Source organism: Protomyctophum bolini (assembly GCF_963924005.1).
Source record: "Protomyctophum bolini genome assembly, chromosome: 7".
NCBI lineage: Eukaryota > Metazoa > Chordata > Actinopteri > Myctophiformes > Myctophidae > Protomyctophum > Protomyctophum bolini.
In genome coordinates, this window is record NC_137868.1 from 1,560,224 (window position 1) to 1,580,002 (window position 19,779).

The following is a 19,779-nucleotide window of genomic DNA, read 5'->3' on the forward strand; positions in this document are numbered from 1 at the left end:
TTCTACAACAGTTACCCTTAAAACTAAGAAAATCGCTGAGAAAAACATTTTTTAATGACAGATGTATACTAGTCACTACGACCACAAATGTCCCAAGAAACTAGCTATAGCCTAGCCACCGAGTCTGCTAGCGCTCTGGGAGAACAGAAACTAGCTATAGCCTAGACACCGAGTCTGCTAGCGCTCTGGGAGAACAGAAACTAGCTATAGCCTAGCCACCGAGTCTGCTAGCGCCCTGGGAGAACAGAGCGGCTGAATTCTTTGTTTTCATTAGGTGTGGCTAGTGGTGTTCGCTTGAACCACGGCTAGAAGGCAGTTTCAACCAATCAAACGAGCCGTTGTAAAATGGACAGTAAAGTACCCGACGGGACGAGCAACTCCATGATCTAAATGGACAGTAAAGTACAGTAAAGTACAGTAAAGTACCCGACAGGACGAGCAGCTCCATGATCTAAATGGACAGTAAAGTACAGTAAAGTACAGTAAAGTACCCGACAGGACGAGCAGCTCCATGATCTAAATGGACAGTAAAGTACAGTAAAGTACAGTAAAGTACAGTAAAGTACCCGACAGGACGAGCAGCTCCATGATCTAAATGGACAGTAAAGTACAGTAAAGTACAGTAAAGTACAGTAAAGTACCCGACAGGACGAGCAGCTCCATGATCTAAACGGACAGTAAAGTACAGTAAAGTACAGTAAAGTACCCGACAGGACGAGCAGCTCCATGATCTCGGCGTCTCCCAGGTAGGCGGCGGCGTGCAGCGGCGTTCGCTTCTCGTTGTCCTGCAAGCGGGACGAGAAACAGGTCACAGGTCACAACACCGGGCCCCAGCAGGGGTTTAATCATTCATCACATGCTGATAACTGCTCTGCAAAAGGTTTAGACTAGAGTCGACTAAACATTCATCACATGCTGATAACTGCTCTGCAAAAGGTTTAGACTAGACTAAACATTCATTACATGCTGATAACTGTTCTGCAAAAGGTTTAGTCGACTAATCATTCATTACAGATCTTCGGTTACCTGCGTGTTGACGTCCTCCTTCTTGAATATGAGGGAGCGGACTTCATCTGGGTCCACGTTGAAGATGGCTTTCAGCAGGGGAGGCTACAGAGAGACAGAACCAGCAGACTTCATTTAGCCCATTTCTACAAATGTCTTCCAGTTTTCTGAAAAACCCGCCGTTTCTATGTCAGCGGTGCTCTACCTTTTTCGTGTCAAGGACCCCCAGAATCATCTGTAATTGGCCGCCGACCCCCATCTGAAAATATGTTGTTCCAGAGACCCCCCCACACACACACACACCCCCCCCCCCCCCCCCAGAAGCAACGTTTAGAGTTAAAAACGTTCACTGTGAAAGAATATAATATATTAAAAGATTTGCGCCACATTTTCACAAATTTTCAAAAAAATATCAGATCTACAAGCTCGTAGCACGGCACTCTGTGCTTGTAGATCTGCTATTTTCCAATAGCTAAAGTATAACACGATGCTTATAACACCAAAAGGGGGTCCCCCGCCCAGAATTGGTCAAGGAACCATGAGGGTCCCTCCCTGCATGGAGCCCCATTTGGGGCCCCCTGTACTGGGGTAGCAGAGTGTTTCCATCTGGGGCCCCCTGTACTGGGGTAGCAGAGTGTTTCCATCTGGGGCCCCCTGTACTGGGGTAGCAGAGTGTTTCCATTTGGGGCCCCCTGTACTGGGGTAGCAGAGTGTTTCCATTTGGGGCCCCCTGTACTGGGGTAGCAGAGTGTTTCCATCTGGGGCCCCCTGTACTGGGGTAGCAGAGTGTTTCCATCTGGGGCCCCCTGTACTGGGGTAGCAGAGTGTTTCCATTTGGGGCCCCCTGTACTGGGGTAGCCGAGTGTTTCCATCTGGGGCCCCCTGTACTGGGGTAGCAGAGTGTTTCCATTTGGGGCCCCCTGTACTGGGGTAGCAGAGTGTTTCCATCTGGGGCCCCCTGCAAAGTGTTGGCCAGAATGGAACAGAGCCTTGTCGTAACAAATCATGACGACAACACACACAATATTTTGGACCAAACAAATAATTACAAAGAAGAAAAACAACAAAAAAAAGCTGCCGTTTATTTCGACTTTCTAATTTGTTTGGCCCGAAAACATTGTGTTTGTTGTCATGATTTGTCACGACAAGAGTTGTCTTTTTGTCCGCGGCGTATAAACGTCTTTAAATAAATACTTTCTGAAAAGTCAACGAGGAAAATGAACGGGGATTTATTTTCCGGGTCTCTCGAGGGGGCTCTATTGGGACCTTGGTTTGGGGCAACGCTCAGCAGAGTTGACTTCGTCGACTAAAACTAAGACGAAAAATGTTCGTCGACTACCTTTTTTCATTGGAAACTAAATTAAATCTAAGCTATGGTGAAAACTAAGGTAAAACTAAGGCTTAACATACTGACAATTTTGTCAACAAAAAAAAACTAGACTAAAATGTCAGGAAGGGACTAGTGGACAAGAGATCCAGTACAAGTCATTTTACACTTGGTTACATGCAGAAAATAGCAGATCTATCAGCTCACAACGCGAGCTTGTAGATCGGCTAGTGTGTGCTATCAAGTGTCAAATCAGTCATTACGACGACATCAAGCTGCTTCCCCAGTATTTTCTAGTTGCCATTTTTTTTGGCAAAGCGAGCAGGCCAGCAGTGGAAGACCTTAGGAAGCGGTTTGGGACATATTTAGGCAGGCAGTCATGTAGGTAGGTAGGAAGGTGCGAGACCATTGAGAGCTTTATACACAAGTAAAATAATTTAAAAATCAATCCTAAAAACAAACGGAAGCCAGTGCAGTGATGCCAAAACTGGAGTAATATAAAACTAAATGACGTTTAGTAGACTATGACTAACCTAAAATAGAAATGAGCTGCCAAAAACCACACGTCCGCTTACAGTAAGTTACTGAGTCACTGAGGCATTGGGACGATCAGTCGATGAGTCGCTCACATGATGAATGCATGTGGAGATGTGCTTTCAATGGTAACAAGACTACTCGCCCCGTTTCTGTTTTCCTCCCAGAATTCTCCCCCAGTGAGGGGTTGGTGGGAGAGGCTGGACAGCAGACGGCTGGACTTTGAATTTCTCTAACTATAAACTTTCATGACAGCAGAACAGCCTTAAGTACAAATATAATGTATGAAAAGCTACTACAGTGAAGTCTGTTCACAGAAGTTGTTGTAGGATATGTGGGGGATTATCTGACGAGGTACCATTTGAGTGGGCAAAACCGTACATATACTAAATAATACTAAATTGTTTATAGGGTCAATATAAGTAAAATAATATAGCCTTTGTGTCGCCTTAGGCTTATGTTTAATTTTTCTGTATATTATATGCACTCTATTCTATGTATTCTAAGCAATGTGTACATGTGCCTTTATTTTGAAGAACTCAGTATGAGAGTCACTTCCTGCGAGAGTCACTTCCTGTGAGCAGAGCACCATCTTTGATGCAGCAGTGTAGAGATAAACACACACTGTTCAGAGCTGTAAGCATAAAGCAGGGCTCGAAATAGCGACCACTTTGGTCGCAAATGCGCCTGAATTTTAATCTGTGCGATCTCAAAATATAACTGGGCGCACCAGTGCTACTGCATATAATTACTGTAGTGCGACCAAAACGATCGCGACCGAAAGTGTCGCGGGCCGGTTCCGTCCCGCGAGATGATTTAAACTTGTAGAGCATAAAGATCTGAGCATGTCAAAAAAAAAAGTAAGTTCCTAGTCCATTCCTGTCCAGAGTTATGATTGTTTAAAGAAATATCTCCTTGGCTTCTTCTACTTCCTCTAACCTCCCGTCAGTCCGTGGACTGATTGGGTGATCAACATCAGCTGGACCTGAGGTCCTCAGCTGTGAGAGACAACAAAAGGGCTCAATTGAATGGAATGTGTGGAGTCACACACACACACATTTATGATGACGTTATGAAAATAACTTCTCATAAATATATACAGTATATATATATATATATATATATATATATATTTTTTTTACTTCAATCAAAAAGCAGGCCTACATAAAACAAAGGGTTTTGTAGCCATTTACACATTCAGAAATTATAGCAGAGACAGTATTTAGAATTTAATTATATTTTCAACTGGTTTATTGCCACAAAAATAGCATCTCATACCAACTGGCTTGTAGGCCAGTGGTTCCCAAAGTGGGGTCCGGGGATCCCTAGGGGTCCTCGGTTAAATATGATAGTTAGGAACCAAATGGACCCTGGTCTGAAACTCTGAGAGTGTACTACATACTATGGGTAAACCAATTTCACTGTACATTTGTACACTCAGTTAAATTAACTTTGATTTTATGGGTCCCAGAGATAGAAATGGGGAACGGTAGCCTAATTCAGGTCAAACTGGGGGTCCTTGAAATGTAAATAACTGAAAATCACTGCTAGAGCCGTAAAAATCTTCTCATATGGGGGTCCCTGGCATATATTTTCAAATGGGGGTCCGTGGGCTAATGAGTGTCAATTTGAGGGTGCTTGACATGAAAAATGTTGGGAACCACTGTTGTAGGCTACAAGTGTAATAATAATGAATGTAAAAAATCGATTACATATTGGTGCTCGTAAAATTTTGGTGGGTGCTCCTAATTTTTTTCTGGTGCTCCTTCATTCTGAATTTGGGAGCACCAGTGCTACCAAGTAAAAAAGTTTATTTCGAGCCCTGGCATAAAGAAAAGAAAACATCTACCAACTTGGAAGCCTTTGAGAGGCAATGCTGTAAGTTTCAGTTGATGTTAGACATGCTAACTTTCTGTATAATTTTGTTATGTTCATTTTGTATTTGGGAACGTTTTTGACAATGTTTACTGTTTGCAGAACATAGCCTAGCAATTACCTTAGCCTAGTCTAGCACTAGAACATAGCATACTCGGGTGTATGTCTTTCTACTAATCAACACTGATGAGTGTTGTCACTGATTACATATTTTGTTGTGAAATGATTGGAATGCTGTCAATTAAGAACAAACTCTGAATGTATTCTTTTATTATTTTTGCAGTTTTCACCGCTTTGTCAAGAAGTAAACAGTCAATTCCACCTTCGACTCTGTCTTCATTGGCTGCGGTTTATCTTGATGTTAAGTGGCAGTCCCATACACTGCCATAGAACATTATAGTGAAAAAGCAGCACCGGAGGTTTCCAAGTGTCAAGATGGCCTCCAAACCAAGCAGCAAGGCGTCCAGTGCTGGGAGCAGCAGGACATCATCCTCTTCATCAAGTGTGACCCTTGCCCGAGCAAAAGCCGAAGCGGCCAAGGTGAGGGCAAAATACGCTACGCAAGAGGCTAAATTAAAAATGGAGAAAGCTGTCAGAGAGGCTGAAATGATGTTGGAAGCAGTAAGACTAGACACAGAGCTAGAAGTTCTAGTTTCACAGCGAGAAGCTGATGCAGCCGTAGCAGAGGCTGTAGTGTTGGAAATGGCTGAAGCAATGGATGTTGTAGACAAAATAGAGAAATCTGAATCAGAAAATGTAAAAATGGAACGCACCAGTGAATACGTCAGATCTCAAAATGACTTGCAACAAGACAGACAGTCACACGACAGCTTCATATCTGTCGATGAAGTTCCACAACTACAACCCATCAGCAACAAGCCAAAGTCTGTTAAAGCCGACAACACATTCTCACCACATTCTGTGAAAGTTGAAGACTCACACTTACCCACACCACACTTACCTGACCCGCCGAAAGCCAAAATGACGTCCGCAGCCAGTACGGCAAACTCCTCCATGAAAGTCCATTCATCTCCCCATGTCCCCCAACATAATCCTCCAGCTAGCACACAACTTCCAGTAGAGCCATTGACACAGTATTTGGCACGACGAGACCTCCTCAATGCAGGACTGTACCAGTTCGATGATAAGCCTGAGAATTACCTTGCGTGGTTCTCATCATTCGCCAGTGCAGTTGGTGAAGTTAACCTCACGCCAATTCAAGAATTAGACCTTATGACTAAATGGCTGGGAAAGGAATCTGGAGAACAGGTGAGACGCATACGCTCAATACATGTCGGAAACCCCAAACGAGCATTACAGACAGCATGGGAGAGACTGCAGGACTGCTATGCTGCCCCCGAAATAATTGAAAGGTCACTGTTTCAGCGGCTCGACAGTTTCCCTAAGATTTCAGCCAAAGACCACGTTAAATTACGTGAACTTGGGGATCTGCTTATGGAGATCGAAGGAGCAAAGGAGGATGGCTATCTCTCCGGCCTGTTGTACCTCGACACCCCACGTGGAATCGGACCAATTGCACAGAAACTTCCATTTGGACTGCAGGAAAAGTGGCTGTCTTCAGGATCACGCTACAAAGAAGACAACCGTGGTCACTTCCCTCCTTTTGATTATTTTTGTAACTTTGTATGCTATGAAGCAAAGAAGCGAAATGACCCCAGCTTCATGTATCAAGACAACACCAACAAACTCATCTCAGTTCACCAAACAGGTGTTTCTACAACAAACAATGACCCTAACAAAAACTGCCCAATTCACAACATGATACATCCTCTCAAAAGATGCAGAGCATTTAGACACAAATCCATTGATGACAGAAAGGCCTTTCTGAAGGAGAGAGGCATATGTTTTAAATGCTGTTCTTCAACCTCCCACATGGCCAAGGACTGCAACTCTGTTGTGAAGTGTTTAGAATGTGACAGCCCCAATCATGATGCCGCCATGCATCCTGGCCCATCTCCCGAAACCAACATGGCTCCTTCACCGTCACAAGATAACGGCGGGGAGGGAGAAGAGCACTTTTCAACTTAATCAGACCTAGAAAGACCTTTCTCACAGAAATCGGTCTGCTTTTACCCACTGGCTGAACTAAACCGTCATGGACTTCCACAAGTTAATAGTGACCTCACTAAGGTCAGACGGGGAGTGTGTCGCCTTAGGCTTATGTTTAATTTTTCTGTATATTATATGCACTCTATTCTATGTATTCTAAGCAATGTGTACATGTGCCTTTATTTTGAAGAACTCAGTATGAGAGTCACTTCCTGCGAGAGTCACTTCCTGTGAGCAGAGCACCATCTTTGATGCAGCAGTGTAGAGATAAACACACACTGTTCAGAGCTGTAAGCATAAAGAAAAGAAAACATCTACCAACTTGGAAGCCTTTGAGAGGCAATGCTGTAAGTTTCAGTTGATGTTAGACATGCTAACTTTCTGTATAATTTTGTTATGTTCATTTTGTATTTGGGAACGTTTTTGACAATGTTTACTGTTTGCAGAACATAGCCTAGCAATTACCTTAGCCTAGTCTAGCACTAGAACATAGCATACTCGGGTGTATGTCTTTCTACTAATCAACACTGATGAGTGTTGTCACTGATTACATATTTTGTTGTGAAATGATTGGAATGCTGTCAATTAAGAACAAACTCTGAATGTATTCTTTTATTATTTTTGCAGTTTTCACCGCTTTGTCAAGAAGTAAACAGTCAATTCCACCTTCGACTCTGTCTTCATTGGCTGCGGTTTATCTTGATGTTAAGTGGCAGTCCCATACACTGCCATAGAACATTATAGCCTTTCTACAGGAGTATCTTTTTATATTTTTCCAAAAATAATACAAACAGCCAATAGCATAATTATTACAAAGTTATCCCCCCTCACTGGTGACAATTCCGGGAGGAAAAACGGGCAAGCACCGGGGCGAGTCATCCGGTATTCCTTTCAATGAGCTCTGATAGTAGTGACGCTTTAACGACACTAGACCTGAACGTGCCCGTCGCAACCGGCCTACTTGGGAACGATGCAACCTGGGAACCTAATGAGATGTGTTAGCGGTCACTCGTTCATTAATTTGTTCCACCTGTGTGTACTCTCAGAAGCGCATTGAAGTGGGCGAAAGCAGAACCTCCGTGACCGTTTTGCTTAACAATGATCAAGAGTTGAGCTGTTTGGCAACATGTGATGCTTAGAGAGCATGCTAATAATATTATGGCCGCTAAGAAGGGTTCCCCCTATCAGCCATCATGCTGTTGTAAGTGTGCACATATTGTCCTACACCAGGGTTCCCCAATACATTTTCCTCAAGGGCCATATTTTGACTACGGTACCAGGCTGGGGGCCGAGTCGGCACGCGCGAGGTCGCGGTCTTGCCCTGAAAATACATTTTCAGGGCAAGACCCCATTTTAAAAGGACCCCCAGTTTGACATGCATAGGCTACTGACCCCCATTTAATGCCCTTTATATCTGGGACCCCTCAAAAAAACCTTTATATGTCTATGGCATTGGTTACGTCAAGCTGGACGGCTCACAGCACAGAGCTACACGCACCGTTCAATGGCTCACAGCACAGAGCTACACGCACCGTTCAATGGCTCACAGCACAGAGCTACACACACCGTTCAATGGCTCACAGCACAGAGCTACACGCACCGTTCAACGGCTCACAGCACAGAGCTACACGCACCGTTCAACGGCTCACAGCACAGAGCTACACGCACCGTTCAATGGCTCACAGCACAGAGCTACACGCACCGTTCAATGGCTCACAGCACAGAGCTACACGCACCGTTCAATGGCTCACAGCACAGAGCTACACACACCGTTCAATGGCTCACAGCACAGAGCTACACGCACCGTTCAATGGCTCACAGCACAGAGCTACACACACCGTTCAATGGCTCACAGCACAGAGCTACACGCACCGTTCAATGGCTCACAGCACAGAGCTACACGCACCGTTCAATGGCTCACAGCACAGAGCTACACGCACCGTTCAATGGCTCACAGCACAGAGCTACACGCACCGTTCAATGGCTCACAGCACAGAGCTACACGCACCGTTCAATGGCTCACAGCACAGAGCTACACACACCGTTCAATGCCATCGGCACAATGAATGCCATCATGCCGGGGCGCAGTGAGAGCTTGTAGATCAGCCTCAGCCACCACTACACTCACGCCACTCATCTGAACAGAGGAGTCCTGTTTTAGAGCCATGACAAAAATACACATAAAATACCGTTTCAAAAATGAAAAATCACACCCGTGTGAAATGAGCGCTGCAACTCCGCGTGGGGGTCCCCGGAAGTTCCAGGCCCACCACGGCATCGGCAATGTTCAGCAAGTGTAAAAATCAGTCATTACGAACGGCATCAAGGCTCGCCTCAAGTTGCCCTCAACTGTGGATTTAGTCGACTAAAATGTTATGATATTTAGTAGACTAAAACTAGACTAACACTAAAACATTCCAGGTGACTAAAACTAAATGAAACCTATTCAAGAGAAATTAAAACTACTGAAACAAAAAAATCAACACAGTTCCAGTCAGTGTCTTCGTTGCTCGAGGACACTTGGGCAGTAACACGGGGGGGGGGGGGGGGCATGAAGCCTCTCTCTCTCTCAAACAGCACACCTGTAGGAGATATTCTATGCCTCTCCCTCAAACAGCACACCTGTAGGAGACATTCTATGCCTCTCCCTCAAACAGCACACCTGTAGGAGATATTCTATGCCTCTCTCAAACAGCACACCTGTAGGAGATATTCTATGCCTCTCAAACAGCACACCTGTAGGAGATATTCTATGCCTCTCTCAAACAGCACACTTGTAGGAGACATTCTATGCCTCTCCCTCAAACAGAACACCTGTAGGAGACATTCTATGCCTCTCTCTCAAACAGCACACCTGTAGGAGATATTCTATGCCTCTCTCAAACAGCACACCTGTAGGAGATATTCTATGCCTCTCTCAAACAGCACACCTGTAGGAGATATTCTATGCCTCTCCCTCAAACAGCACACCTGTAGGAGATATTCTATCTCTCTCTCTCAAACAGCACGCCTGTAGGAGATAATCTATCTCTCTCTCTCTCAAACAGCACACCTGTAGGAGATATTCTATCTCTCTCTCTCAAACAGCACACCTGTAGGAGACATTCTATGCCTCTCTCTCAAACAGCACACCTGTAGGAGACATTCTATGCCTCTCTCTCAAACAGCACACCTGTAGGAGACATTCTATGCCTCTCTCTCAAACAGCACACCTGTAGGAGACATTCTATGCCTCTCTCTCAAACAGCACACCTGTAGGAGACATTCTATGCCTCTCTCTCAAACAGCACACCTGTAGGAGACATTCTATGCCTCTCTCTCAAACAGCACACCTGTAGGAGATATTCTATGCCTCAAACAGCACGAATGTACACCTCCTTGTGCCGTCCAGCCTAGTTAATACCATCACCATGGAGACAGGACTGGAGTCTAGGGGCACACCATCACGGACGCGCACGCACACACACACACACACGCATGCATGCGCACGCACGCACTATAAGAATAGCAGCCATGTGCAAAACACACACACGTGCAAGTGTTAGGTTGACGACAGACGTTATGAGATAGGAGGTTAATGATAAGCAGCTATTGCTGCTTTGATAAGCAGGTGTTAAGTGTGAAAACTGTCGTTTGCCAATAACGATGGAACACATCTATACAACGATGACCTTTAGCGTGATTTGGACCCGTTTAATTTACAGTGTAAAAAGTAAAAACAAATATATGACGAATATGATGACCATAAAACAGCCTAATACAAGTCAGTTTGACTATGATTCAGCCTACTTATTTACTTTTCTAAAAAATAAAAACTCTCTCTTGACATGGGAGTAGTGTGGCGCTAACATGGATCTCTCTCTTGACATGGGAATAGTGTGGCTCTAACATGGATCTCTCTCTTGACATGGGAATAGTGTGGCTCTAACATGATCTCTCTCTTGACATGGGAATAGTGTGGCTCTAACATGATCTCTCTCTTGACATGGGAATAGTGTGGCTAACATGGATCTCTCTCTTCACATGGGAATAGTGTGGCTCTAACATGGATCTCTCTCTTGACATGGGAATAGTGTGGCGCTAACATGGATCTCTCTCTTGACATGGGAATAGTGTGGCGCTAACATGGATCTCTCTCTTGACATGGGAATAGTGTGGCTCTAACATGGATCTCTCTCTTGACATGGGAATAGTGTGGCTAACATGGATCTCTCTCTTCACATGGGAATAGTGTGGCTCTAACATGATCTCTCTCTTGACATGGGAATAGTGTGGCTCTAACATGGATCTCTCTCTTGACATGGGAATAGTGTGGCTCTAACATGGATCTCTCTCTTGACATGGGAATAGTGTGGCTCTAACATGGATCTCTCTCTTGACATGGGAATAGTGTGGCTCTAACATGGATCTCTCTCTTGACATGGGAATAGTGTGGCTCTAACATGGATCTCTCTCTTGACATGGGAATAGTGTGGCTCTAACATGGATCTCTCTCTTGACATGGGAATAGTGTGGCTCTAACATGATCTCTCTCTTGACATGGGAATAGTGTGGCTCTAACATGGATCTCTCTCTTGACATGGGAATAGTGTGGCTAACATGGATCTCTCTCTTCACATGGGAATAGTGTGGCTCTAACATGATCTCTCTCTTGACATGGGAATAGTGTGGCTCTAACATGGATCTCTCTCTTGACATGGGAATAGTGTGGCTCTAACATGGATCTCTCTCTTGACATGGGAATAGTGTGGCTCTAACATGGATCTCTCTCTTGACATGGGAATAGTGTGGCTCTAACATGGATCTCTCTCTTGACATGGGAATAGTGTGGCGCTAACATGGATCTTAGACTGCATGTGGCCAGCTTGAGACTGATATGAAGCAGTGAGTGGTTCCTAAACCTTTTCATGCCAAGGACCCCCAAATCGACACTCATTAGCCTGCGGACCCCCATTAGAAAATATATGACAAAAAGAGAAGATCTTTCTTTACGGCTTATCATTTAGCTGGGGACCCTTAGGTGTCCCGGACCCCACTTTGAGAACCAGTTTTCTATGACACCGGTTCTCAAATATCTCATGTGTCAGGGAGCCAGTCAGTCAGTCAGTCAGTCAGCCAGCCAGCCGGGGAGCCAGTCAGTCAGGAAGCCAGTCAGTCAGTCAGTCAGTCAGTCAGTCAGCCAGCCAGCCAGTCAGTCAGTCAGTCAGTCAGTCAGTCAGCCAGGGAGCCAGCCAGCCGGGGAGCCAGTCAGTCAGTCAGCCAGCCAGCCGGGGAGCCAGTCAGTCAGTCAGTCAGCCAGCCAGTCAGCCAGCCAGGGAGCCAGACATGGTCCAGACAACTAGTGGTCCTTGAGGGGGTTCCAGGTGGTCCCCAGCTAAATGATGGAGTTGTTGGTAACCAAATGGACCCTTATTATAGACCATTAACGCTTATATATATATTTAACTCTTGAAAGTGTACACATTTTAGCCTTTCAAGAGTTGTTAAACTATTTGTTAAACTACTGTTAAACATCATGACATTAAAAGTCTACAGAAATAGAGACTGTAGGAATAGAATAATTGTTGTTTTGATCATTGCTAGCCTGTTATCTCTCCTAATGGTACCGACACCAACATCATGTGGACACAAATATTATAACGATAACAACATATTCTTCCATGTCTTTAGTCCGAGAGGCTACATGTCATCAAATGGTGGTTCCGTGGCTCAAATGCTGAATAAGTAAATGGGCCTCGATATGAAAAGGGTTTGAAACGCACTGACAGTGACAGTCAGACACACTTTCTCCACCACAGGTAGCGGTGTTGTTGTTCAAACGGAGCTCAGCTAGCATTAGCCACCTAGCACTGAGCCTCAGCTTCCCCACACACACACACACACACACACACACACACACGGGGCTCAGCTAGCATTAGCCAGCTAGCACTTCCCTACACAGAGCTCAGCTAGCATTAGCCAGCTAGCACTTCCCTCCACACACACACACACACACACACACAGACCTCAGCTAGCATTAGCCAGCTAGCACTTCCCTCCACACACACTGGGCTCAGCTAGCATTAGCCAGCTAGCACTTCCCTCCACACACACACACACACACACACAGAGCTCAGCTAGCATTAGCCAGCTAGCACTTCCCTCCACACACACACACACACAGCTAACAGAACAGTCACCTGGTCTCTTATCTTGAGGACCACCATATTGTTGCTGGAGGTCTGGTAGTATCATGCGGGTCACTCTGTGGGAGGAACAGCACAGACGGTGGGGCCAGGCTGTGTGTGTGTGTGTGTGTGTGTTCCGTTAGCTTAGCCACCGCTGTGCTAATTGTGGCATCATGAAAAAAAGCGACACACACACACGGCGGAACAGGAAGGAAGTGGAACCGCCAAAGCAGTGTTGCCAGGTTTTGCCCGAGAAACAAGCAAACATGGTCTGTGAAAACAAGCCCAAATTAAAGTGGCTATTTGAAAATGGAACATTTGATTGATTGAAGTATTTCTTCACAGTATAGAATGAGTACATTTCAAACGAAAGCACAACTCAATATACCAGTCAGAACTGCAGCATCACTCCCAATCTTCCGCCGTAGTCTGAAAACCCACCTTTTTTTTCCAGACTCCATCATATGGCCCGTAGCACGCCTACCCCCTTAGATAGCATTTGATACAGACTTATAGCATGTTATGTAGACGGCACTAGAATTGCATTGTATGTAGTCATAGCACGTCATAGTAGTATGTATAGCATAGTATAGTATATATGTATAGTTTATATGTATAGTTTAATTACATAGATATTCCACTGTTTGTTTCTTTTCAATAATATTTTGTTGTCACCCCCTCCGCCTGGGTGACAGCAGATTGCTGGGCGAGTGCTGGCGCTTTGGCATGGGGGGTAAGAAGATCTTAAGGATTTTCGGTGGTGGGGTGACCAGTGACCACCGAACTACAACATGACGCCACGAGCCGCGGTGAAGAGCAAACCACCGCCACCGCTCCAGCCCTTCTCTCTGTTTTTACTCACCACCACTCAACGTTATTTCAGCTCCGGTGGTCAGCTCACCACCGGAGCGGTGGTCACCTCACCACCGGAGCGGTGGTCACCTCACCACCGGAGCGGTGGTCAGCTCACCACCGGAGCGGTGGTCTCACCTCATCACCGGAGCGGTGGTCAGCTCACCACCGGAGCGGTGGTCTCACCTCACCACCGGAGCGGTGGTCAGCTCACCACCGGAGAGGTGGTCACCTCACCACCGGAGCGGTGGTCAGCTCACCACCGGAGCGGTGGTCTCACCTCATCACCGGAGCGGTGGTCAGCTCACCACCGGAGCGGTGGTCTCACCTCATCACCGGAGCGGTGGTCAGCTCACCACCGGAGCGGTGGTCTCACCTCATCACCGGAGCGGTGGTCAGCTCACCACCGGAGCGGTGGTCACCTCACCACCGGAGCGGTGGTCACCTCACCACCGGAGCGGTGGTCAGCTCACCACCGGAGCGGTGGTCACCTCACCACCGCTCCGGTGGTCACCTCACCACCGAAAATCCAGACTATGAATAGGCCTTAAATTTTCAGAGGTCCGTCAGACGGTTAGCCCCATATAAGGAGTGTGTTGACCCATAGGCCCGTCAGACGGTTATCCCCATATAAGGAGTGTGTTGACCCATAGGCCCGTCAGACGGTTATCCCCATATAAGGAGTGTGTTGACCTATAGGCCCGTCAGACGGTTATCCCCATATAAGGAGTGTGTTGACCTAGGCCCGTCAGACGGTTATCCCCATATAAGGAGTGTGTTGACCTATAGGCCCGTCAGACGGTTATCCCCATATAAGGAGTGTGTTGACCCATAGGCCCGTCAGACGGTTATCCCCATATAAGGAGTGTGTTGACCCATAGGCCCGTCAGACGGTTATCCCCATATAAGGAGTGTGTTGACCCATAGGCCCGTCAGACGGTTATCCCCATATAAGGAGTGTGTTGACCTATAGGCCAGTCAGACGGTTATCCCCATATAAGGAGTGTGTTGACCTATAGGTCCGTCAGACGGTTATCCCCTTATAAGGAGTGTGTTGACCTAGGCCCGTCAGACGGTTATCCCCATATAAGGAGTGTGTTGACCTATAGGTCCGTCAGACGGTTATCCCCTTATAAGGAGTGTGTTGACCTAGGCCCGTCAGACGGTTATCCCCATATAAGGAGTGTGTTGACCTATAGGCCAGTCAGACGGTTATCCCCATATAAGGAGTGTGTTGACCTAGGCCCGTCAGACGGTTATCCCCATATAAGGAGTGTGTTGACCCATAGGCCCGTCAGACGGTTAGCCCCATATAAGGAGTGTGTTGACCTAGGCCCGTCAGACGGTTAGCCCCTTTCGGAACCCTCGGTTACCTTTTCTGAATGTTGGACGGCGGTGCCCTGCAGGGTCCCTTTTCTGAATGTTGGACGGCGGTGCCCTGCAGGGTCCCTCGTAAGGTTTTCCACCCTCCATCGGATAAAAGGTCAGGGGTCTCAACCATTTTTTTTACGGGTCCATATGGTTTCATTTTACACTCTCAAGAGTTAAATCATTGTTAAACATTTGCATTACTTAATTAATTTGCAAGAAGTTCTACACAATTAGAGAATGTAGAAGAATTGTTATTTTGATCATTTTGATCATTTTGATTAATGGTACCACCATCATGTTATCTCTCCTAATGGTACCAACATCATGTTGTCTCTCCTAATGGTACCACCATCATGTTATCTCTCCTAATGGTACCAACACCATGTTATCTCTCCTAATGGTACCAACATCATGTTGTCTCTCCTAATGGTACCACCATCATGTTATCTCTCCTAATGGTACCAACATCATGTTGTCTCTCCTAATGGTACCAACATCATGTTGTCTCTCCTAATGGTACCACCATCATGTTATCTCTCCTAATGGTACCAACATCATGTTATCTCTCCTAATGGTACCAACATCATGTTGTCTCTCCTAATGGTACCACCATCATGTTATCTCTCCTAATGGTACCAACATCATGTTGTCTCTCCTAATGGTACCAACATCATGTTGTCTCTCCTAATGGTACCAACACCATGTTATCTCTCCTAATGGTACCACCATCATGTTGTCTCTCCTAATGGTACCAACATCATGTTGTCTCTCCTAATGGTACCAACATCATGTTGTCTCTCCTAATGGTACCACCATCATGTTATCTCTCCTAATGGTACCAACATCATGTTGTCTCTCCTAATGGTACCAACATCATGTTGTCTCTCCTAATGGTACCAACATCATGTTGTCTCTCCTAATGGTACCAACATCATGTTGTCTCTCCTAATGGTACCAACATCATGTTATCTCTCCTAATGGTACCACCATCATGTTATCTCTCCTAATGGTACCAACATCATGTTGTCTCTCCTAATGGTACCAACATCATGTTATCTCTCCTAATGGTACCACCATCATGTTATCTCTCCTAATGGTACCACCATCATGTTATCTCTCCTAATGGTACCAACATCATGTTATCTCTCCTAATGGTACCAACACCATGTTATCTCTCCTAATGGTACCAACATCATGTTGTCTCTCCTAATGGTACCAACATCATGTTGTCTCTCCTAATGGTACCAACATCATGTTATCTCTCCTAATGGTACCAACATCATGTTATCTCTCCTAATGGTACCAACACCATGTTATCTCTCCTAATGGTACCAACATCATGTTGTCTCTCCTAATGGTACCAACATCATGTTGTCTCTCCTAATGGTACCAACATCATGTTGTCTCTCCTAATGGTACCAACATCATGTTATCTCTCCTAATGGTACCAACATCATGTTGTCTCTCCTAATGGTACCAACATCATGTTATCTCTCCTAATGGTACCAACATCATGTTATCTCTCCTAATGGTACCAACATCATGTTGTCTCTCCTAATGGTACCAACATCATGTTGTCTCTCCTAATGGTACCAACATCATGTTGTCTCTCCTAATGGTACCAACATCATGTTATCTCTCCTAATGGTAGCAACATCATGTTGTCTCTCCTAATGGTACCAACACCATGTTATCTCTCCTAATGGTACCACCATCATGTTATCTCTCCTAATGGTACCAACATCATGTTATCTCTCCTAATGGTACCACCATCATGTTATCTCTCCTAATGGTACCACCATCATGTTATCTCTCCTAATGGTACCACCATCATGTTATCTCTCCTAATGGTACCAACATCATGTTGTCTCTCCTAATGGTACCACCATCATGTTATCTCTCCTAATGGTACCAACACCATGTTATCTCTCCTAATGGTACCAACATCATGTTATCTCTCCTAATGGTACCACCATCATGTTATCTCTCCTAATGGTACCACCATCATGTTATCTCTCCTAATGGTACCAACATCATGTTGTCTCTCCTAATGGTACCAACATCATGTTGTCTCTCCTAATGGTACCACCATCATGTTATCTCTCCTAATGGTACCACCATCATGTTATCTCTCCTAATGGTACCAACATCATGTTGTCTCTCCTAATGGTACCAACATCATGTTATCTCTCCTAATGGTACCACCATCATGTTGTCTCTCCTAATGGTACCACCATCATGTTGTCTCTCCTAATGGTACCAACATCATGTTGTCTCTCCTAATGGTACCAACATCATGTTATCTCTCCTAATGGTACCACCATCATGTTGTCTCTCCTAATGGTACCAACATCATGTTATCTCTCCTAATGGTACCAACATCATGTTATCTCTCCTAATGGTACCACCATCATGTCATCTCTCCTAATGGTACCAACACCATGTTGTCTCTCCTAATGGTACCACCATCATGTCATCTCTCCTAATGGTACTAACACCATGTTATCTCTCCTAATGGTACCAACATCATGTTATCTCTCCTAATGGTACTAACACCATGTTATCTCTCCTAATGGTACCAACATCATGTTATCTCTCCTAATGGTACCAACATCATGTTGTCTCTCCTAATGGTACCAACATCATGTTGTCTCTCCTAATGGTACCACCATCATGTTGTCTCTCCTAATGGTACCACCATCATGTTGTCTCTCCTAATGGTACCACCATCATGTTATCTCTCCTAATGGTACCAACATCATGTTGTCTCTCCTAATGGTACCAACATCATGTTGTCTCTCCTAATGGTACCAACATCATGTTGTCTCTCCTAATGGTACCACCATCATGTTGTCTCTCCTAATGGTACCACCATCATGTTGTCTCTCCTAATGGTACCACCATCATGTTATCTCTCCTAATGGTACCAACATCATGTTGTCTCTCCTAATGGTACCACCATCATGTTGTCTCTCCTAATGGTACCACCATCATGTTGTCTCTCCTAATGGTACCAACATCATGTTGTCTCTCCTAATGGTACCACCATCATGTTGTCTCTCCTAATGGTACCACCATCATGTTGTCTCTCCTAATGGTACCAACATCATGTCATCTCTCCTAATGGTACCAACATCATGTTATCTCTCCTAATGGTACCAACATCATGTCATCTCTCCTAATGGTACCAACATCATGTTATCTCTCCTAATGGTACCAACATCATGTTATCTCTCCTAATGGTACCAACATCATGTTCTCTCTACTAATGGTACCAACATCATGTTATCTCTCCTAATGGTACCAACATCATGTTATCTCTCCTAATGGTACCAACATCATGTTATCTCTCCTAATGGTACCAACATCATGTTATCTCTCCTAATGGTACCAACATCATGTTATCTCTACTAATGGTACCAACATCATGTTATCTCTCCTAATGGTACCAACATCATGTTATCTCTCCTAATGGTACCAACATCATGTTATCTCTCCTAATGGTACCACCATCATGTTATCTCTCCTAATGGTACCAACATCATGTTATCTCTCCTAATGGTACCAACATCATGTTATCTCTCCTAATGGTACCACCATCATGTTATCTCCTAATGGTACCAACATCATGTTATCTCTCCTAATGGTACCAACATCAATACAGCATGGAATTGTGATCCGTGACTCAAATGGGTCTGAGAGGCTAAATGTCATCAAACGGTGGTTCCGTGGCTCAAATGGGTCCGAGAGGCTAAATGTCATCAAACGGTGGTTCCGTGGCTCAAATGGGTCTGAGAGGCTAAATGTCATCAAACGGTGGTTCCGTGGCTCAAATGGGTCTGAGAGGCTAAATGTCATCAAACGGTGGTTCCGTGGCTCAAATGGGTCTGAGAGGCTAAATGTCATCAAACGGTGGTTCCGTGGCTCAAATGGGTCCGAGAGGCTAAATGTCATCAAACGGTGGTTCCGTGGCTCAAATGGCGAATAAATAAATAATGGACCTTGAATGATGTGAAAAGGTTGATTATAGTGTTGTGTAAAAGGCATATAAATAATAATAATAATAATAATAATAATAATAAATACTTCTTACACCACTGTAAAAGCTGTTACACAATTAAAACAATAATAAAGACAAAGCAACTTTTTTTAGAACAAATATTCAATTTAATTTTTTTGATTAAACATAATATTTCTTTCTGTATCTCTTTTACAACAGAGGATCTCAAAGTGAGGTCTTTTTATTTACAAAATGCACAGAGGTGTTCAAAAGAACATGCATCAAAATATCATCTGTTTAATTTCAGTTCAAAACAACATGCATCAAAATGTAATCTGTTTAACTTCAATTCAAAACAACATGCATCAAAATATCATCTAATAATAATAATAATAGCTCAAATTTATATAGCGCTTTTCTAAATACCCAAAGCGCTTTACATATAGGAACACTAGGAACAGACTTTAATAAGAAAAAAACAAAGCAAAACATAACAGATACAACAACAGTACAGGGTTAAAAAGATAAAAGGATAAACGAGACCTCAGCTGGAGGGAAAGCTATCCTGAAGAGGTGGG

At 44.7% G+C, this 19,779-nt stretch overlaps 1 protein-coding gene across 2 annotated transcripts in view; it reads right to left on the reverse strand.

Annotated features, from left to right (window-relative positions):
• Window positions 1-13,137, reverse strand: part of ankrd28b (ankyrin repeat domain 28b) — a 65,522-nt gene extending 52,385 nt beyond the window's left edge. Inside the window, exons 1-3 of one of the 2 annotated variants that reach the window (XM_080768980.1) lie at window positions 12,991-13,137; window positions 1,027-1,110; window positions 707-785 (exon numbers count right to left, since the gene is read on the reverse strand). In XM_080768980.1, the coding sequence (XP_080625106.1) occupies window positions 707-785; window positions 1,027-1,110; window positions 12,991-13,017 (190 nt within the window). In that variant the 5' untranslated portion in view covers window positions 13,018-13,137. Of the gene's footprint in view, window positions 1-426; window positions 444-706; window positions 786-1,026; window positions 1,111-12,990 lie in introns of those variants that run through there. The other variant, XM_080768983.1, reaches the window with a different exon arrangement.
• Between the last annotated feature and the right edge of the window lie 6,642 nt (window positions 13,138-19,779).